At 31.4% G+C, this 23,197-nt stretch overlaps 2 protein-coding genes across 2 annotated transcripts; both read right to left on the bottom strand.

Moving 5' to 3' along the window:
* Window positions 1-430: 430 nt before the first annotated feature.
* LOC129298450 (uncharacterized) lies at window positions 431-2,065 on the bottom strand. Its single transcript, XM_054936865.1, is given in 3 exon segments — window positions 431-885; window positions 971-1,301; window positions 1,303-2,065. Coding segments are annotated over 3 exon segments (1,239 nt in total). The 5' UTR covers window positions 1,843-2,065; the 3' UTR covers window positions 431-517.
* A 9,166-nt stretch (window positions 2,066-11,231) lies between these two features.
* LOC129298447 (omega-3 fatty acid desaturase, endoplasmic reticulum-like) lies at window positions 11,232-13,520 on the bottom strand. The gene is made up of 8 exons (XM_054936862.1): window positions 13,066-13,520; window positions 12,899-12,988; window positions 12,753-12,819; window positions 12,552-12,644; window positions 12,252-12,437; window positions 12,033-12,113; window positions 11,826-11,963; window positions 11,232-11,677 (listed from the first exon to the last, which is right to left on the bottom strand). The coding sequence occupies exons 1-8, from the start codon at window positions 13,407-13,409 to the stop codon at window positions 11,486-11,488; spliced, it is 1,191 nt and encodes a 396-aa protein (XP_054792837.1). The 5' UTR covers window positions 13,410-13,520; the 3' UTR covers window positions 11,232-11,485.
* Between the last annotated feature and the right edge of the window lie 9,677 nt (window positions 13,521-23,197).

Below are 23,197 nucleotides of genomic sequence, written 5' to 3'. Positions count from 1 at the left end.
ATAAACAAGTTGGCAGTTTGATAGGAAATCACCGAGTGAAAATATTCCCTGTATCCCTACAATAAAATGTTTTTGAACTGAATAACATAATAAAAAATTATTATTAATTTATTTTTTTTAAAATATATTATTATTTTTTTTAAAAGTGTCTCTATTAATAATGATTTCATATATATTTTAAAGTATTTAAAAATAATAAAATAAATATAAAAAAATAAAGTTAATTTAAAAATAAGTAATCACTTTATTAAATATGAAATTCAATTAAAAATAACTTACATCAGAGAGAATAAATTGTAGTAATTTTTAATTTTATTTTTAATAATACCAATTAATATAACGGGGGCATTGGTAAAGTACACGACAAAGAATTGGCGTGCGCTGACTGATAACCTAAGAATGAATGCCCTGTGCCAACGAAAGAGTTTGAAAGAAAATGAGAAGAGAAAGGGTTTAATATCTTTGTACATTTATATTTATATGAAGAAGATTGCTTATTTTACAATATTTTTGAAGGTTACATTTCAATTCTCCGCCCATGGTCAACAAGTAGTTGATGTACCACCTCATTCACTAAATGTTCAAAAATTTCTGACTCTAAATCTTCGCCTATGCTTTCAGAATCCCCTTGCTTCTTCCACACTTGCTTTGATCCTATTACTTCGTCTCCAGCTTTTCTGCACGCTTCTTCCCATATGTCTGTATACTTCTGTCTCTGCTTCTCTTTCCTCCTCGACGTTTCGCTTTTGTCTTCGTCGTTTTCCTTTACATTCCTCTGTTCAATCATCAAGTTCGCATCAAAACGCACAAGCAAGTGTTGGCCGTTTCCCAGCTCAGGCGACAACTTTCTTCTTGGACTCATCCCCATCCCTGATGAATCTAAGTCTGGGAGGGGAAAAAAAAAGGAATCATTTTGTCAATTCCAGGTTGCAAATTTGAAACCTGGGAAACTAAAAATTAAGAAACGAACCTGATCCGGGAGCTTGGCGATCAAAATCAAGGACAGAAACTGGACTTGTTTCCTCTGAATTGCACTCTTGTTCCGTCTTCTTCGCAGTACAATTACAGCATGATTTCTTCCTCCTCCTCCTCCTCATCCGTCTCCTTCTCTCTAGCTTCCTATCATTCAGAACGTCCTCGAACATCTCTGCTTGTGAATTGAAATAATTCTTTGCAGAAGCAACCTTGAAGCTGGTCTGAGGCATCATGTTGGTAAGTTCTCGGAGCTTACCATCATTTTTCCTCAGAGATATTTCATCACACACCTTCCTGCGCTGTTTCTCCTTGCCACTCGTTGTATTCTCAGAGCCAGAGAGAAACCTTTTCCCTCCTATGTTCCTTCGATCTCGGTCTCTGCTTCAATCCCGCAGAACCCAATTTGGATTCAAATTCTTGGCCTTCGAAGCTGAGGACCAAGAAGTTGTCGTCGTTTTCCAGGAACGTAAATCCAGGGACCTCACGAAACGACAAAGTAGATTTGACCCTCCGATGAATCCCCTGCAAGCGATCGCATTCCCCGAAGCATTGAACAGAGTTCATGGATCGGCTTCGAGAAAGCGAAGCAGCAGATGATTCAGTGGGAATTTCCACCATGGACTCCAAACCCATCAACCTGGCGACAATTCCAGGAGCAGAAAGAGTAGTGGCATTGGTAGAAGTAGGAGTGACAGAACCAGGCTGAGTCTTGTGGTCAGCCTTGAATTCATGGTCTTGGTGAGTTTGAAGTACAGAATCAGCGTCTCTGATTTGATCAGAGGGGTGGGTGGGAAGACCGCGAGAACAGAGGATTCTGCGGACGATGCCGGTGAGACAACCTGCGGTGGCCTTCTTGGAGGTACACATGGTCGGGTGGAAGGTGAAAGAGGAGGAGGAAGAAGAAGTAGAGAATGAGGAAGGGGAAGGAGAGAGTGAGAGGGAAAGAGATTCATGTTGACATGGAAGAGGAAGAAAGGTGGGGAAGGGAAAAAAGGAAAAGGGCGATTGGATTCTGAAAGTCACATTGAGATTGGGAGAAAGAGAAAGCTAGAAAAGCGAGATTTGAATTTGCTATATCAGAGACAGGGAGGGGGGGGAGAGAGAGTGAGATGGCGGGATGGGATGTGGATTTGAAAGAGAGGAAAGAGAAGAGAGGAGGAACAGAATGGAAGTGTGAACAGGGGCGTAATGCTGACGCATTGGGGATGTTGAATGAGGAAGGACATACTACAGAGGGATGTCTCCACGCGCGCTGACCAGTCGTTTTACTTTATCTGAGACTGTAATTGTTGCCTTCCCAGTTTTGTTCAAACAATCAAACAGCAACAGTACCACGCTCTTGGGGCGCGTGAACCCTTCAACCTGAAACGAAAGATGAGGTGCCGCACGGCACAACACAAACAACGATGGACGATATTAATGCCGCATATTGGAACTTTTTTTTCCGCCGGGTTTTGGAAAGCTAAATGTTTTATTACAATGTTTTTATTATTTAAGATGAGAATTGAAATTAATTGAGATTAATTCATAAGTGCTCCCTCCCGTGTTTATTGCAAGAGACTTCCCATAACAAATGGATGGTTTAATTATACTCGAAAAACACTATTTTAATCCTTATATTTTATTCAAATTTTATTACAAGATTTTACATTTTTTTAATATTTCAAGTCTTTATATTTTACTCTGTCAACTCCCTATAATTTTATAAAAGCATTGGACGTGGCGTAAACAATGTTAAAATTGTTGATATATCCACTGACATCGTTAAATTTGTGTTTATGTGTTAAATGAATATTGTATTTTACTTTTTAATAAGAAAAATAAATTTTAAAAAAAAAGCTATATCAAATAGAAAAAAGGCTGACATGGAGTTAAAAAGACAGCTAACTTAAAATATCTCAAAGAATATGTAAAAATATAATTTACATTTTTTATAAATCCAGCATTATTCGGTACCAAACGTTGAAGCTTGAAGGGTAAAAAGAAAAGACCAATGGAAAAGGCCAATGGAAGAACCTAAAGCTCTCAACCTGGTGTCCTTCAACCAAGATCCGATGGTTTGGACGGGCCAGAGTAAAGTTGAACTAATAAAGAATTTAATATTTACTTTCAAATTAGTTATTTTTATGTTATAAAAATGTAAAATATTTTTAAGATATTTAAAAAATAAAAAAAGACTCAATTTTTTAAAAAATTGTGGGCCTTGAAGTTTTAAAATTAAGATTTAAATACGTTTTAAATATTTTTGCTGATATTTTATATTTTTTAAGTTGAGAGTTTTTTTAACCTCCTTGTTAGTCTTTTTTATATGATGGAACTTTTTTTAATTTATTTTTGTTTATTGAAAAATCCAACTCATCACCCATTTAACATGTTAACCAAACTTATAATTGCTAGTGGATATGTAAGCAATTTTAACATTATTTATGTCACATCAACATCACTTTGAAATTATAGAGACAACTGTTGTAAATAAAAAAAATATAAAAATTTAAAATACTAAAAAAATGCAATGACTTGTAACAAAATTCGAGTAAAGTATAGATATCAAGAGCTATGTTTTTCCATTACATTCCTTGTTTTTACATAAGCTTGGATAAAAATATAGGATATTTAATACTTCCTCCTCTCTGTATTATATTATAATTATAGCGCATTTAAAGGATGCTTGGATTTTTAACATAAGACACTTTATAAAATATTGGTTAGATTTTTTTAATATCATCCTTATTAAGTTAATTAATTATGAGAAAGAATGTAATGCAAGTTTAAACATTTTATTTAAATAATAGTAAAATTTATCCATTAGTTATATTTGATGTTGATTTGGTTGCTTAATCTTGCATTTAATTATCTATTTGATGTTTGGTCATCATTAAATATGAATTTGGGTGTTAGGACTTTTCCTTGACAAAGGAAAATCTCATTTGAATCATTAGATTGAGTAATATGAGATTATATTATTAAATTTACAATTATGATAGAAATATACCTAAGTGTCTCATAAAATCAAATTAAAGTAAGTTGAAATTGAAGTTGCCTATTTAGATAATTGTGTCAGAAATAACATAATTAATTTGAGAGGGGGCTATTTGAGGTTCGAAAGTCCCTTTTAACCACCAATACTCTAAATTAACAACATTGGCATTAAAATTAATTAATTGGATAAAAACAAGATACACGAAGCTAGCAAGGGATTAGCGATTATAAGTTTGCCTTAGACATTTATAGTTGTTGGATTGAGAATCTCATTGTATTTAATTCATTTTATTTTTCTAATTTTGGTTAATCAATCAATTCTAATTATTTTTTTTAACATGAACAAAAATAAAAATTTTATTACCTAATTATTATTGTACTTGGTTCCTTGTAAGATCGGCCTTGACATACTAATATATTATATATTGAATCATACGCTTGTGGTAAAATATTTTGTGTGCATCGATATGCTTGAGTCTTGAGTTGAGTTTAAAGCTTAATTTGGTTCAAGGAGAGAAGAAGGGATGGGGGGAGGAAAGGTGAAGGGAGAGGAAGGGAGGGGGGATCTCCTCAAATTAAGGGGGGAGGTTTGGGGGGGGGAGAGATTTTCGCTCCCCCCTCCCCCCTCCCTCCAACCAAAAAGGACATAAGAGTCTTGATTACTTTTTGCTTGTGCGTTGTACATGTTAACGTGTGCCTTTATTGAGTTGTTTGTAGACTAGTCAACTAAATTATTGGTGGTGTGGTGTGGATCACAGACAGTGGATTCATTGTGGAAGTGTGGACTCTTGTCTTAGATTTTTAGTATTCTCGAGTCTTGATTGGACTATGTTGTGTGGATTTGATTGTAGAGTGGGGTAGTGGAATGGATTGGTCTCGCGTGTGCGGTCACTAGTCCATGTCACATATTTAAAAAACAAATAAATGCGGGTTAGCAGGCTAACATATTTAACCCACACAATTTGATGATTTGGGCTAACCCAACCCTTTTTTTTTCACAAAAGGCTCATTTTATCAACTCAAATTGCAAAAAATGGTGGGCTAACGAGTTGGTTCATTGGGTTCAGCTTGTTTGCCTGACTCTAGTCATAGGTCTGACAGGCATTGCTTCTTTCAATTTCCAAATTTCTTCACAAGCTGCTTTATAAAGATAAAAAGTGGGTTCAATTATAAAAAACTTGCAAAAATATAAAGCAAAGCTATATTTTCACTCGTTGGTTTTAACGGTATTTTTGAAATTCGAGGAAGTAGATGACCTTATAAAAATAATAAAGCATCGGTCTCTTATTTTCACTGGTTTTTTTATGATAATATTTATATTATTTTAATTAATAAAATAGAGAAAACACAACTATTTAATCCCTTTATCTTTAAATATGCTCTAAGGGATGATGTTGTGGCATTAATTAAGTTAAATTATGAAATGTGTAGATAACGATGTTAAATTTTGTGTTAAGTGTTAAAATAAAATAAAAAAAGATGCAGAAATTACAAAATACAAAGTAACTATATTCGGCTAAACGAGGATAAAATAAATTTCAGCATCAAGAATAATAAAAATTAACAATCAATGAATTCAAAATTAAGGCAAAATAAAACAAAGTATTTTTGCGTGGCAAATGAAACCAAAGCAAAGGTAAAGAGATGGATTTAAAGTCTGTAAAAACAAATGAAATAAAACCTAATATCCATTTGACGTGCAATGAAACAATGTAAGTTATACATGAGAAAATTGAACAATGATAGTATTATATAATCTTTATGGGCATTTTTTGCCCCTTAAAGAGAGACTAACATCAGGGGAAGGAAAAATTACTGGCACCTACGGCAACAGAAAAAGATTATATAGAGACAAATAACAAAACACAATAAAGATGGAAGTGGATAGAGTCGGCTATTAAGGCATAGCATAATGATGTGATTCAGTTTGTGCCGAGCGATCCTGCTTTTGGAGCAGTGGGTAATGTTGGGATTGTGGGGAAGCATGATTTGGTGACTTGCAGAGGACCAACAATGCTCTCTACCACACTTCGGTGGCAATACTTCTAAGAACTTGCAAGTAGTGGGATTGGTTTAGTCACGGTGACTCTGCACTTGCACTCAAACTGTGGTGAATCACTTCCCCTTTCATATCTGAACCAAACCTTTTCTGGGTTGCCAAGATATATCAATTTCATACATCATAGCAGTTACTGGGGTAGTTTTCATGCCTTGTTTTCGTTTGACCCCTTATTTTTCTGGATCAACTTCTAAATTTTGATAAAGCCCCATAGTCCATCTGTGTTGGAGGATGACTAGAAAGAATGATGATTGGGGAAGAAGAGGGGAGTCGAGGGACATCTTGGCACACTTCTGTTTTCAGTCGAGGGGTAACTGGGTAATTTTAATAAAAAATATAGTTGCAAATGAAGTCGTTGGGCTTTCAAAGAAATATCAGAATCATCTGGGCCTTGTCTGCCAATATCTTCATTCTGGGAGAAAAATTGCTTGTTTGCAAAGCTGGGTTTATGGGCTTTTCTACTGTTCTAATGCGAGTCTGCACTGGGTGATTGACAAAGTATTGGGCTGTCTTATTAGAAAAAGTTATTGGGCTTAAGACTTGGTCCATTGGACATCATTCTACTTCACCAAATATAAAATTTTACTTCTATTTTTTTTAAGAAAAAACTACAATTATTTTTTAAATCCTTACAGGCAAAATTCTCGCATCCCGGGACTAGAGGACAAAATAAATCCTCATCTTGTCCTTTAACATGTAAATTCATATAATTATTATTTTAATGTACACCCTCCTTGTATGAAGTATCATAATACTTGTGAACATGATTTATGTCCGTTATGTTTTCCTCCGTCTTAAATCTGAACTATTTAAATTAAAATTTAACAATAAAAATTAATCTGTACTTTTAAAAATTATCAAATCTAAAATATCTAATTAAATTTAATGATTTATATTTGCAGTATTTCCTCCACGGCAGTGAATAGAAACCAACTCCAATGCCTACTTGTGTATGTAAAAAGAAAAAAGAAGTCTGGAAGAATTACACACGAGTCACACAAAACATTTAAATACTATAAAATTTATTGACAATTAAAATTTATGGTGTTTAAGTGCGTTTTAAGAGACTTCAAAGTAATTTTTTCTGGAAGTTACCTACAAGTTATAAGAGCTGGTTTCAAGACAAAGTAGGTTGAAAAGATTTTATACATCACAGCTTCATAGGAATTAAAGGAAGATGACACAAATAAGTGTATTATAGATTGGAGAGGGTGGTGGCATAGGAGAGAAAATTGCAGGGTCAAAATAGACAAAAACTGGGGAAATATTTGAACGATGGAATTGAAAGGGACCGTTAGAGATATAAATGGCATGCATATATATATATATATATATATATAAATGGCATGCACATATATATATATATATATATATATATATATATTATGGAAGCATGAGAAAAAGAGCTCTCTCGGTCCTCAACTTCTGGAGCTCTTGGGCTCTTCACTTTCCATGATTCTTTTTCCTCTCTACCGAACACGGTGGTTACTGGCCCTGTCAGCAATAAGTAACATGCGGGACTGGCAATAATGGTATAATCACTGCGTTACCGACTTAAAAGTGACATATCACATTAATGTATACGCGACCGCAAAGTCACTGCTCTCTTCTTTAACTTAAATAAGGCAGTTTAGTTCTTGGCCCAAAAAAAAAAAAAAAAAAATTGGCAGTTTAGGTTAATCTCGCAAGTCATTGCAATTTAAAAAACAAAATTGCCCTGCTTGTTAAAATTCAACACAACTTTTAATTCAAAATGTCAGCAAAATAGTCTAGTTTATTATAATATGACAAATTAATATTTAAATTTTTAAGAAAACTACTTACATATAATACTTGATAATATTTTGAATGTGATTGATTTCAATAAAAGAATCCATTTATATATGTGCAATAAAAAAATCAACATGACAATTTTCTTTTTCTTTTTTTGGTCGTGCTTTGTCTGTTTAATAGATTCATAAAAAGGACCCAAATGACGATTTTAGTTTGTACCCAGCTGTTTAGTATCTAGTTGGTCAGATTTTAGCATTGCTTTTTAAACAAGGGCTACAATTCCAGCCCAATTTATTTTTCTAATTATAATATTTGTATTACAGTTTTATTTAAAAATACTGAATTCATTTCACTTGAAACGACCCATCGTTGATGAAGCCCGTCAACAACTTAGAGACTATGAAGAATCTGCAGTGGCGATACCCGTGATGATAATTAATGAAGTTTTCAAATAATTGATGATCACCAAGGAGCGCTTGTTCAAGTGGTTAAAAATTTGAATAGCTTAATTTAAAGTTTTATGTGTTAGCCTTACATTTGGAATCGCATAGTTGAATATGCAAAGTATACTAGCCTGTGATATCTACAAAACCTTTTCAAAGAGAACCCCACCTACACAAGGATCCAAATTAGTCTGAAATGAACTAGGCAAACAATGAATCCAACATATCCAAATACTTCAAGATGCTGGTTGGGACTACAAAAAAGAATGATTCAATAAATCACTTAGGGTTTTTGAATATGTAGGAATAAATATATCTTAATAATTTTTAAGTATTAATAAAATTCAATAAATAAAATCAAGGCACTCATTGAATAAATGAATTTAACCCATTCTCCAGATTGAAATCATACATCAAGTTAGCAACAATCTAATTAATGATCAATCCAAGGGAACAATTAAAAATCTTTGCAATTTTAAGTATTACTGATATGATAAAAATGGAATCCGAGAAATAGCAGGATGGCCTTACATTATTGGGCCCATCAATCAGTGTACTGGGTACGTCCTTCAATAGGCAAGCAACTGTCTCTCTCGTATACCCCACAAATTCATGGCACTGCATGTGCTGATTATATTGAAAACTTCTTTGAACATGCATTTTATAACCGTCAGTTTAAATTATTTTAAATACTTTTGGGAGTAACAATTTAGATTGTGCAAATAAAAAGACAGAAACCCCCCCCCCCAATGAGCATTTAGACTGTCTTTCAAACTTGCCCAGCAATTATGTGTAACGTGTTTCATGGCGATGCTTGATTCAAGAATCTGTTGGTTACGACGTCACCTCAGACGGTCAGTCCTCAGTATATATGTCTCGTATTTTTATTGTACCACACCAGTGATCATGTTGCATGTGTAGTGTTTGACAATTGTATTGATTTGCTTATGATAATTTTTCTTTCTTTTTCTTTTTTTCAAAACAAAAAGTTTGCTTCTAGGAGAAATGGAGAATGATAGTTAAATTATTAAAAATAAAATAATAATATCAAAACAAAAAGTTTGCTTTTAGGAAAATGATAGTTAAGTAATAAAAAATAAAATAATAATATTTAAGTTTTCAATAATCTTTTTTAAAAAATAAGCTGCGAATATCAAATTGAATAATAATTATAAATATGACATTGAGTTATAAATGTCATTTTTTATTTACAACTAAAAATCATGTTTGCAACTGTTTGAATTGATATTTATGATTTATTTTTTAAAAATTTATGTCAAAAATTTAATTATCATTGATTTGATATTTGAAATTTTATTTTACTTTGTTGTCAATATTTTTTTTTTAAAAGATGGATCAACTATTGGTCTTTGATCTATATCATATTCATGTGTTCTCAGTTTTGAGCTTGCATTTAGTGCTTTACTAGTAGTTTAGGGCCTATTTAAGAAATTATGACTCCACTTTTTTTTGATGAAAAAAAAATAAAAAAACACTAAAAACTAAAATCTAACATCAAATATTAAACTAACAGAGATAAAATCTGGAGGAGATGTCCATTTGCTTCAAAGCCTCCTTCGCTAACGAATCTGCAACAAATTGGCTTTTCGATTACGCCAACTTAAATCAATAGTCTAGTCTTGTCATCTCATACTCTGGATCTCTAAAATGAGGCCACAATTAGGATGTTCCGATTGTTCATCATTCTACAATGTCTTGATAGTCTCCATGTAATCTGTCTTTATCACTATCCTTCTCCAACTCATGTCCCAGGCTCTTTTAAGTGCCCATGTGACATCCCATAGTTCAGCATTCAGACTGCTCCCATGGCCAATATGATAGATAAACTCACTAAGAAAATGCCTTGTGTGGTCTCTAGCAATACCCTCACATCCAGTGACAGCACCATCTTGTCCACTTGCACCATTTATATTGAATTTAACAACTTCCATTTCTTGTGCTCTCTATCGTACTCTATATCTTTCCATCTTAGTAGATAGGAGTTTAGAATTTGGCCAAGACAACAACACCTGCACTTGAGCCAAAAACATCCAAGACCCCATGCTTCTTTTGTTGAAAAACTCTTAAGTTCCTATTGATCTATAACTGTCGATAGAGAATCGCAAACCAAATATCCCATTAATAGCCCTTTAATATGAGCCCTTGAAAATATGACTCCACTTTGATTATCACAATAACCAGTATTTTTTATATGCTATTATTTTTTAGTGATTTTAATGTTAAGCTTTTTTAACAATTAAGGTGTTTCCTTGAGAAAAGTTTAAAGTATTTAATAACAAGCAACCCCAAATCTTTTCTCACTACGTGATCTAATCTAATATATATAATATAAGAGATGTGAAGGGAATATTAAGTTTTTTCTGGTTAGTGTGAGAGGAATATTTTTAAAAGAACGAGAATCAATTAGTATCATCACACCTTTGTAACTTATCAGCAATAACCAACAGAAGGTCATGTTATGTGATGAGAGACATTTTAAAAAAAGTTAAAGTGTTAAAAAAAATATTGTGTCTTCACATTTTGTTCGGATTTTATAATAAATCCTTACATTTTATTTTCAGTGTTCTAAGAAGGTGCTTTTGTTTTTTAGTATTATAAGTCACTATAACACCACTTATGAAAGGATTTAAAATATCAAAAATAAAAATGTAGTAACCTAGGATATAAAAAAAATGTGCAAGAGCTATAGCAAAATTTAAATAAAATATAAGAATTTAAAGTTATATTTTTTAATAGAAAAAAAAAAGATGGGTCCTTTGTCTTATGATGATGCCCGCTAGGATCAAGATTCAATGTGCACAGAGAAGCTAGGTTAGTGTTGTATTTATTTTTTTAATTTTTTAATAATTACGCCTTTTGTTTTCATTTTGGTTGGTGAAATAATTGGAAGAGCTTTCGGATGTTAATATTATGGAGGGTTTCTCCTTGCCAGATCATCCCCATGTGAATGCTCTGCGCAGATTAACAAGCAATATCACAGCTTCATCAGACAATCATATAATTAATTTCCCTCTTTGCGCAGGAGGACATTCATACTCTGTCTCTTCCTACCAATCCCATTCATTCATGCGAATCTCTGAATCTGCCAGTAACACTAATTAATATCATTTTACCACTCCTTCATCTGAAATCCAAAGTAACGAGTAACGACGGAGACACTAACTCAGGAGAAACATGAGAAATGAAAAACTACTAATCTAAACCACGTTTTGAAGTCCCAGAAAAATATACAAAATCATTGAGACTTGGTCCTAGATTTCTCGTAAAGAAGAGGATCCGTCTGATAGAACACGATGTCTCCAGAATCACTAACGAAGTGGTCTTGTCTTAAACTATCTATCAAATTCTGGATTAAATGGACTGGTATAGGCCCTGATTTCTCTGGTTCCCGATAATACTTCCCCAGAACTCGCCTTGCTGCTTTCGTCTGCACAAAAACAGAGCAACTTTAATCACAACCACAAAACATGAAAGCATTAGTATAGCCTAGATTTTGTTCTTCAAGCGAATTGATTCTTCCTAAAAAGCATTTACGTAATAGTAACATGTATATGAGGTTTAAGAATAGCAGGCACCGCTTCAATCAGATGATAATGAGGAATCTGAGGAAAAAGATGATGGATGACATGGGTTCCAATGTCATGATGGATGTTGTTGATCAAACCGTAGTCGCGATCCACTGTTGTTAATCCGCCTCTCAAATAGCTCCATTCCTGTCAGAAACTAGAGTGTTTAGATTCGGTTCTTTGATGAAAAGGAACAGCTTGATGTTATTAATGTACCTTGCCCCTGTACCAAGGTAGTTTCTGCTTGTATCCATGGTGGTGCAAATATGTAACAGCGTCCAACCACATGACAAAGATCTGCACACGTACGAGGTATCAGACTCAAGGATTGTAGTCTAGAGTTATTCCTAGAAGGAGGAAACATAGGCTGATAATAGTAATAACAATAATACGGAGTGGTGAAACAGGGGATGAATCGTGAAGGAATGATTTTACCGCATAAGGGACACCGTAGAGCTTTAAAATTCGAACGGGGCCCACAGTGAAGCAGAGGTAGAGAAGCAGGGAAGCCATGGCCAGCCAACATAAGGTCGAGGTTGTCACATCTTTTCTGTCTCTTGGGGAGAACAATCTACTGTAGGGATTGAAGTGAGAGCCTTCTTTTCCTGGGCTTCTCCGCCACTGAAATTTCCCAGTTCATTTATCAGAAACCCAGCTTTATGTCAGTGGTATAGTAATAATATAAATTGTCTTTCTGATAAGGTCTTGAGAACAATAAAGCAAACAAACTCTCACCAGATAAACGGGAAAGGCAAAGATGGGGAACGGCACAGTGAATCTCAGCATTTTTGTCCTGTGGCTTTGATTCTTATAAAGCTTCTCTGTCATCTGTAAAAAAGAAAAAGGTCCATCTTAATCATGAAGAAGCTATTCAAAAATGTGTGTGTGTGTGTGTGTGTTTTTTTTTTTTTTTAAGCAAGCACATACATAACATACCGGAACCCATGATTCATCATTCTCAACATGTCCATGGTTTTGATGGTGGGTTTTGTGGCTGATTCTCCTGCCACGATGATTATTCCCGTGTGAGGTTAAAAGGACGAAAGGAATGAACAAGAAAAAGTTTCGAATTGAGAAACAACCATCCATGGTACGGTACAAGAATTGCAGAATGCAAGATATGGCCTGCGAAACTGTTGAGCTTGCGACTGCTTGAAAAGCTTCCATGGCCGCTGCACAATGCAACACGAAACGTTACAATCGAACAGAGAGCAGACGCGTGGCGAGACAAGAGAGAAGGAAATAATACCAGTCATGGCCGAGAACGAAGAGAGCCCAGAACATGGTGCCCTGGAGGGGCCAATAGAGAGGCCAGAAGAACCAGGAATCGAGATGGAGGGCGAGAGCAAGCAAGGAAAAGACAACAAACACATCCCTGAGAACGTAACTGAGGGACCTCCACGGGTTCTTAACCCAGCAATGGCTGGGAATCGCGGCTCGAATCTCTGAAATGGTGAAGGGAGGGGGATCGCTGGGATCGAAGGTGGCCGCATCGTCGACGAGGTGAGACGAGGAGGAGGGTCGTTTCTTGGCGTCGCCGGAGGAGACGGCTGCGACGTCGTGAGACATCTTGAGTTCTGCTTCGGCGGCCATAGTGGGTGTGAAGGGAGTTCCTCTGGCTGTGTTCAGGGATATGGAGGAAGAAAATAAGGGTTAATGAAGAGGAACGAAGAGAGACGTGCAGATTTACTGGACGAAAGTAAAAGAAGGAGAAAACGAAGGACTTTATAGGCACAAGAACGACGGGTAGAGGCGATCCTCTTCCGTGTATTACCCGGATGTTAATGGTATTTTTTGAATTATTAAAAAAAAAAAACAACGGGTTTATGCTCATGAACTTTCTGTGAGGCACACATGGGGTCACGTATGCACTTTCTCTTCTTATTACTTAATTAACTGTTTAGTTATAATATTCGCATCAATTCCTATTTCCTAATTTCAACCTTTCCCATCTTCAATCTTTATTTCTTCTTCTTTTAATTCTTATTATTTTCTTCATGTTAGTATAGGAATTGAAACCTGGTATCAGGTCTTCAATGGCATTTAAATATACCTGTGACTTGGTGACTGGAGATGAGTCTTTTTTTTTTTTTTCTTTTTTGGAACCGTCAAGGTATTATTCTTAGATTTTGTTCGGACTCTATCGATTGTTTATTCTTTAACTAATTAAGTTTGATTCTGCTGTACTTTAGATTTGGCTGGGGCCAATTAATTGAACTTTAGAGGTGTAGAGGCAACCAGTTACAGAGTAAAGTGGAATTTTCCCCCCCTTTTTACTACAGTTGTTATAAGTGTGTTTGAATTTCAGTGGGATATAATTAATTATAAAAAAAATTTATTAACAAAATAATTAACTATAATTAATTATATTATAATGTGATAGTGTTTGGATGATATTTTTTAAAATTAATTTTGATAAAATTAAAGATGTTTGAATGATTTTAATCAAAATCAATTTTAAATATATAAATTACAATAAAAGGTATGGATTGTAGGTAAGTATTGATGAACTTGCATATAATATTATTAGAAAAAATTAACTATTCAATCTGTATATTTTTGACTCAATCGTAACACAGTCTTTAAATATTAATTTACTGTAACTAGATCTTTATAATTGATCCTTGAAGTTGACTTAATGCAACTCAATTGCTACAGTTTTAATCATTTAAAAGATACTTGTATTTTATAAAATAAAATGAGAAAGATTAAAATTATTTTAAAATTTGAAGACTAATAATATTTAAATTATTACAATTTTCAATCGATTAACATTTTAAAATAATTTTAATATTTTTTTAATTGGAAGGACATGTACTAATAGCTCGAATTACGAAACACAACTATACAAATTAAGTTAGAATGAATTAAAGTTGAATAACTGAATTATAATTACATCAAAATTATAGAGATCAAAAGATTAAGTGTCCGTTTGGATATGTCTATAATCGATTTTATTTTCAAAAAAATCGATTATTTAGTTTATTAGCCAAACATTTAAAAAAGTAAAAAATCGATTCTAACCCTTAAAATCGATTTTTTTCAAAAGCTAATATTCTAAGCTTTTCCAGAAACGCTGATAAAAAAAAAACTGGAGAAATTACATAAAAAGGTCCAAAAAAATTATAAAAAGCACAAATTTTTTTTTAAAAAAATTAAACTCCCTTCTCTTCTCTTTTTTTTTTCTTAGTAAAATTCAAATTTTAAATCTTTAAAAAGTTGTTAACATATATTAAGTTAAAATCAATTTTAAAAAAATAATATCCAAACAAATTACGTTATAACATAATCAATTATGATTAAAATCTACCACTTAATCAATTATTTTCATAATCTATTATACCCAACTGAAATCCAAACGGACCCTAATTTTTTCATATTATTAAATTTATTGTGATTTATTTAACAAAAAATATAATAGTGATACATTTGATATTTATAAAATATTTAACAATCAAATGATAAATGCTCGAGACTCTTAATAAGATGAACGCCAGGGGTATATTTTGGATGGAAGAAGATGTCTCCAACCACGTAATGCCATAAATCATGAGCTATGAAATGTCAAGGATATATTTGGTAGCTAGTTCAAAAATTCCGACAAATAAAAAATGTTTCAAGGTGCATAATTGAAATTGAAAAGTTGGATTAGCTTAAAGCATAACAGAGTTTCTGCGTGTTTGGAGTAAGAAAATAATCGATTTTTTAGTTAAAAAATCGATTAATAAAAAAAAACCCAAACATCAATTTTTTTCTGTTAATCGATTGTTAGGAGCAAAATCGATTTTTTTCCTAAGCTGTCTCTGTGAGCTATTGCGTCCGAAAGAGAAGGCAGGAGAATAAGAAAAAGCTGATTAAAAAACATGTGGCAAAATTACCAAAAAAAACTAAAAAAAATTATAAAAAATGCATAAAATTTAATAAAAATAAAATCAAACTCTCTTCTCTTCTCTTTTTTTTTTACTTAATAAAATTCAAACCAAAGTTTCAATTTAATTTAAAATTCAAACTAATTCAAATGAAATATTAATTGATAGAGAAAGATTAATTTAATTTAATTTAAAATTTAGGACCAATACAAATATTGTTACAAAGATTCACAAAAAAAGAGAGATTTTGCGTTGTTTGTTATATTGCTACATTTTTTATGTTACTAAAATTTCAAGGTAGTGTTTAACATTTTTGTTAGATATGACTCATATCTATAATGTCATTAGAGATTAACTTGTATAGTATCATTTTTATTAGTTATTGTAAAATTGATATTTAGTATTTTTGAACTAAGACATATTGAGTTTATTTACGTAAATTAAATTGTTAATATTAATATAATTTATATCTTTATAATTAATCAGATGTGTAATTTAAATAATATATTTTACTTCTTAAATAAAAATTAACAAATTTAATAATATTAGATACAAATATATTAACAATTTAATTTTAAAAAGTAATGTCTTTTATAATAATTTACAAAGTTAAAATTGATTCTATTTAAATTATTCAAACATCTTTAATTCTATTAAAATTAATTTTTAAAAATAATAGTTAAATAGATTGCATTATAATATAATTAATTATAATTAAAATTAATCATATTAATTAATTATTTTCATAATCAATTATACCCGGTTAAAGTCTAAAAAGGGCACTTTGGGCCAAAATAATCAATTATGTAAAAATAGTAGTATTTGGATAATTTTTATCAAAATGTAGTTTTCGTACCAATAATCAGTTCTAAAAACATACCCAGACAACCACTATAATTACTTATTTTCCCATTTTTACTGTGTGTGTGTTTCAATGTGATTGGTCATTAAGCCTTGTTGCTTGCATATAGCATTATGGACTCTCGGTAACTAATAATGGCAGGATTGCAGTTGCACAACTATCATCCTTGAAAAAAGTCTCAAATTTATGGAGGGCAACTGGTATAACTGATTAAACAAGTTGAATTAGCTTATCCTAAATTTGAAGTTTGAGTATTGAAATATACTCTCATATTAAATAAATATGTTAAAAATATCCCTAATATACCTGTAAGATCATCACTGATAATAATGATCTAGCATAATAGGGATTCAAATTAGTTTAGATGGAAAGTGATAACGCCTTGAGTTCCTAGAATACTAAATGATGGAATGAAAAAAATTGTCTAAAATTTTAATAATACTGGGTATTGGGTTGTTCAATATAAAAATAATTATTTCATTAAAGTATCTTACAAAGAGATACATATACATGCATACATATAATAAGTTGCTTTAAAAATATGTGAGGGGGGGGGGAGAGAACAATTTACTGTAGGGATTGAATTAACAAATTTTTTATAAAGATTTCTAAAAAAATAAATTATAATTACAATTGTCTTAATTAATAATTACAATTTATTTTTCAAGAAATTTTATTAAAAACCTTATTATCATTAAGTTAATTTTTTTTGAAACTTTACTGTCATTCTTCCTTAATTATATATTGGGCGAATGCATAAAGGCATGTTCTGGTTTGGAGGATTCTGAATGTATCTGCTATAGCATAAACACAAAACAACATTTTCACAACAATGTAAAAAAAAAATTAAAAAGATTCAAAAAAAACCCCAATACCCCATTTATTATTCATGACCATAAATTGTGCGAGAATTATAAAAGAATAGAGTAGACATGCAAAATCCACTTCAGAGATAATTAATGGGGCTTAAGCCTCCAGCTTAAGCATAATTTTGATGATAACTTCACATCATACATATGAAACAGATCTTAAAATGGAATTTAATCGTGAGCTAACAATCTCACGTCACGCTACCATATACCTTCCCATACCAACAATCCCATGTGTATTTTTGTCTGACTCCATTTTACTCAGTAATGCTTTTCCAACGCATTGTTTAAGTAAAACCATGCTGCATTTAGTTGTTTTGTCTTCCTTTCTAAAAAAAAAAAACAAAAGAAAAGCATACTGCATCAGCATTACTCATGATTTTGAATCACGCTTCATTTAAATCCAACAATCAATAAGCAAACATGCATGCATTTTATTGGAATTATATACATTACCGTCTATTTTTGAAATTTTGACGTACTTCCCTCGAATTTTGCAATAATTTTCAACACTTTCATTTTTTTTTTAACAAAAAATACCTAAAACAAATTAGTGCATGTGCACTATATGGAATAAGCAGCACTGATACTGCCAATGAGCTTGTAATCTAATAGTTTTTAATCTCTTATATAAGTGAAAAATGCTTAGAGCTACCCTTTAACTTTTTTTTAATAAAAAAAAAATAAGTAGCACTGTTCAAACATGATGGCAAAGAAAGTACTATTCAAATATGATTTATAAATAGTACTTATGAAGTAATTTACTACAATTTTACATTTCAAATATCAATGTAAAAAATATTTTATTATGATCTACTTATAAAAAAGTATTACTTTCCAATGTTGCCCTTCATTAAAATTGATATTCACAATAACGTGACATATATAGAAATTAAAACGATGCCAAGGATGAACAGTTTGTTGTAATTAAATAGGGGTAAGGTTGAAAAAAAAATCAGTACTTCTTTATCCTATACTCTCTCAAGCATTTTTAAAGGATTGAATGTTAAAAAAATATAAAATATTTTTAATCTTTCAAAGTGAAATACTAAAAAGTACTTCTATTGAATAAATAATTTTATACTTATTTTGAGGTAAAACACTATATTAAATATAAAAAAATATAATTAGTTTAAAGACAAGTAATTTTTTATCAGGGGATGAGATTCGATTAAAAATATTCTATTTTTTTAACAAAAAAATATATTTAGGCCCAAGTAGGATTTTTAAATTTCGTCCTATAAATCTATAATTAGAATATGTAAATACAATATTATGTAAATGAAAAGATCAGACACTAGGGATCTTTTGGTATAAAATGAGAATGAGCATGAGAAAAGAATATGAATAGGAAGGTTATCTCCCTTAAAAATACTTTTCTCACCTTTTCTCCTTTTTTATTGAAAAAAAAAAACACGTATGAAACGCACCTTTTTTTGTGGCCAGACGGTATGTGAAACGCACCATAAACAGTAAAAAAGTAGTACCAGTGCTCTCTCTCTCTCTCTGTTTTTTGTTGTTGTTGTTGTTGTCGTTGTTTGGGGGGTGGGGGGCGGCGGTGGCAGCAGTAGTACCAGTGCTTTTACACCGTAGATTATGTGCGTGAAGAAGTTGATTCGTGCAGGGATTCGACGAGGTTAATTATTAATGGGACGTACAAGTATAGTCCTGAGACAATTTTAATTAAAAAAATTACACTTAAATTTTATATAAAAAAATTTATCATCAAAAAAATTTATAAAATTTATAAAATACTCATAAATATCAAATTATATTCATTACAACTTAAAAAATGACATTTACAACTAATCAATTAACAAACATTTATAACTTATAAAAGAAAACAATAACTTATAATAATAAATTGTAAATACTTATTGATTAATTATTAAATATTTTTATCAAAGTTGTAAATGTATAAAATTTAAAATTTATGAGTATTTTATTAATTTTATAAATCTCTTTATAATAAATTCTATGTCATGAGTAAAATTTTTTTTATTTTAACTTTTAAACATGGAAACAAAATAGTTTTGTGTGACAGAATAAAAGAATATGTTATCGTCTCTATCTCATCTCCAAATCCCCTGCAATTTGCAACCCTAATTAATTATTCGCCGTTCGTACACTACGATGTTCCCAGTGTTTTACAGGTGTTTTTCTTCCTTTTTTTTTTAATCGTTTTCTTCTGAAATTATGCATTTTTGTTGCGTCACGCGAACCTTAAAGTAAATTCCCCTTTCTGTGTCACGTGGTGATGGTATATTGGGTCAGCGGCCGCACGTGCTAGCTTGAAGAAATTTACTTATTTGCACCTCGTCATTTTAATGTTTTAAATTTGAAACACAAATAAGTCAATTTTTTCAATGATTTTCAAATATGAACTATGGCAAAAAATTCAATAGGTATATGATTATTTATTGATTTTTTAATTCTTAAACTAAATTTTTTTCAATTTTAATATTAAAATAATGTTCCCGGCACAGGGTTGACTACACAAATTTATGATTTCAGCGATTTTTTTTAGAAAAATCCTCTGAGAAATTTCAATAATTCCAGCATCCATGCACACGCATGCACGGCATTGAAGATCAAATTTATATATAAAATAAATAATCAAAATTTCCAAAACTTTCTGCAATTTTGTATAATAAAAAATTACCTTGGTTTTGGAAAACTTAACGATAAAGGTATAAATATAGTAAAATTCATAACTGAAATCAGTTGTTTTTATATTATGTATACAAAATGAACAAAAATATTATCAACATGTATAATAAAAGTTGTAAAAATGTTTTTGTTTTAGATAAAATATATTTTTTAAACCTGGCTAGCAAAACAGGCTCACATTTTTTCCGCTCACTATGATTTTAGACCTGGACAGAGTTTGAAGAAAACATACTATTGGAGCTTAAAAGTCAACACTCTTGACTCGTGCTATTTGACATGGACACTCAACGTGATTTGAGTAAACTAGCATGCCGGGGCACTCAACGTGATTTGGGTTTTAAAACTTTCACGTCGGGGGTGTGTGAAGCAATTTTAAGGCTTAAAGTAAACTTATTTGAGAGGCTTAGCGTATTCAAATTTCATTTGGCATTTTTAGTTTTTTACTTTTTTACCACTTCCCATGCCATAAAAATAAGTTAAAATGATTATAATTTCAGATAAAAATAAAATAAAGAGTAAAAGTAGAACAAATACACTTGTTGTGACCGGCATCTTAGATCCATTGTGTTCTTTGATTTAATTTCAAATAGATAGCAAGCAAAATATTCAACAAGCAAAAATGATTTGGCAAATGAGAGACGATGCAATAGGTTTGAGAATGATAGTAGCAATTCGATTAAGTGAGAGATGGGAGCGAATTGTTAGTTGTTAGTGAAGGGTTCCACCATTACATATATTGTGGCAATGTGTGAAAATTACCCTCCTGAATGGCTAACTGATATTGAAAAATGGGAATGATAAATACAGTGAAACAGTGGACAATGAATGTAATTAACACTAATGTTCGAAAAAATAACATGATTGGAATTATATAGAGTACAATGGCCTCGATTGCCTGACTATAGACACGAGTCTGATCCAAAACACATCCTACTAATTAATGTGATCAATAATATAACCCTCCTCTTTTTAGTTTTATTTTTCCTCACAAGAAAAACTATCATATATTTCATTATTTTTATAAATGAAATTACAAAATCCAAAAAATATTTATTATATTTGTTAAATTTGTTTCTCATGAAAACATTTATCACATGCTCAGGGCCAGCCTATTAGACTGTAGTGTTAATAAGTTTTTTTAAAAAAATTAAACAATTATAACTCAGAAAAATTATCTCACACGAGATAAAAATATAGAGAAATAAACAACTTAAAAAAAAATAAATCTACAGCCACTAAAGATCAGTAACAATTCTTAACAATCTAGATAACATAATAAAAATTAAACATTTGCAACCGCATCATCATCTTGCTTGACATTAATACAATTTAATCATTCTCTTTGCGATGCCTCCTCACTGGTAAAGGTATTAAGAATTTTACATCTTCCTTAATCATCCTTCATTTTTAATATAATATAATTATTTTATATTATTTATTTAAATATTAAGACCTAATTTTAGCCGGCTCTTTTAAGTATGAATACATTTTTAATCCTTAAATTACAAGTCTAGCCTTACATAATTTCGATCTTAAATGGGTGGGCCTGTAACACCCTCAAATTAACAAACCGATTTTTCACAAATTATTAATTCAAGAAATCATTTTTTTTTTCATTGAACCCTTATCATGGTAGAAAAATTTCTACCATGATACATCCAAGACAATATACCACAGGTCTTAAAATATCTCAAAAAGCAATTAGAACCATGAGGGACAGACATGATCCTCATAGCATGTTATTTAAATTAGGTCATGAATCAAAAGAGACAGACATAATCCTCTTGGACATATAAATGCATTTAATAAAAAGGATTAGAGTTTACATGCTCCATAGACAAGATATGTCCTAAGTTGGCACAAGATACATTGTATAATCTAAAATAAGAGGCAACGTAAAAGATGGTGTCTCATACACCATAATTACACCTCTGGTGCTTTCTCGGCCGGATTCGCTCCTGTAAAAATATTAACCACGGGGAATGAGACTTAAAAGTCTCAGTAACCAAAAATTAATATGTAATGATGCATGCGGATGTAACTAATCATGCGATTGCTAAGTGGGCACACAAAACATTTAACCGAACAATATTTTCAAACAAATCGAACAAGTATTTAATTGCATGACTGCACCTTATATCCTCCTTTCACCATGCTCGGACGCCAAATCACCCGGCTAAAGGTGAGTTGGACCAAGCGACACGCCACTCATTGGGTCCAATGAGGGCTTACCACGTGGTAATAATTAACCGAACAGAAATTCTCATTAACACCATACATTAAAATACCTTGACAAGTCATGCATCATTCAAATATCCAAACAGGAGTATATCCGAACAATAATATCTCATCATGATAAATAAAAAATAAATTTTTAACCCACTTGGCAATAATTTCAAACAAATATATACAGTATTTATTTTCAATAATTCATAATTTTTCCAAACAACAAAACAACACATAACCATTCACAAACACACCCATCACAACACATTAATAATGGTTACCTTGTGTCTTGAATAACAAGTTCCCCTTCACAACTCCTTTTTCACCACTATTTTTGTCAATATAATCTACATAATTATTTCACAATACTATATATTAATTTTACATTAAAATAAATAACTCTAATTTAAATAGTTAGAAAGTCTTAGATCTATAATCCATATTAACACTAATTTAAGATTTATGCCTCATTTAACTTCCCAAATTCTTTTCTAAAATTCTCGTACCCTAATAAACTATTTTTTTTATCCTCAAATCACTTCTAGTATCACAATTTCATCCTTCTATATTCTAAAAATTCATCCAAAAATAAATTAAAATTATCCTGAAGCCTCAAATCACCTTTCTATAACCTCAAAAATACCTATTCATACTTAAATAAATATTTAATAATTATAGGTTTATCCCTATATCTCAGATTCCACATAAATTCAACCATATAGATCTAGATTTTAAGTCAAAAATTCTTAAACATGAGTTTCAACCTCAAAAAAATATTCTATAATATTTATTATATCCCTAAGAGTTTCAACCTATATTTTTACTCCATCATATCATCAGATTAACTATCCTATAAAAAAATTCTAATCAGAATATTTACTCTAT

The sequence above is a fragment of the Prosopis cineraria genome, unplaced genomic scaffold (assembly GCF_029017545.1).
Source record: "Prosopis cineraria cultivar Desert tree isolate PC_DT_omini unplaced genomic scaffold, ASM2901754v1 PC813, whole genome shotgun sequence".
NCBI classification, from domain to species: Eukaryota; Viridiplantae; Streptophyta; class Magnoliopsida; order Fabales; family Fabaceae; genus Prosopis; species Prosopis cineraria.
This window is presented reverse-complemented; position numbering and strand designations above follow the sequence as displayed.

Coding starts and splice junctions, on each gene's coding strand:
- LOC129298447 (XM_054936862.1), bottom strand. CDS start 13,409: ATGGCCGCCGAAGCAGAACTCAAGATGTCTCACGACGTCGCAGCCGTC. Junction 12,820..12,898: donor CTTGTACCGTACCATGGATG/GTTGTTTCTCAA, acceptor TCATCGTGGCAG/GAGAATCAGCCACAAAACCC. Junction 12,438..12,551: donor TTGCCTTTCCCGTTTATCTG/GTGAGAGTTTGT, acceptor GGGAAATTTCAG/TGGCGGAGAAGCCCAGGAAA.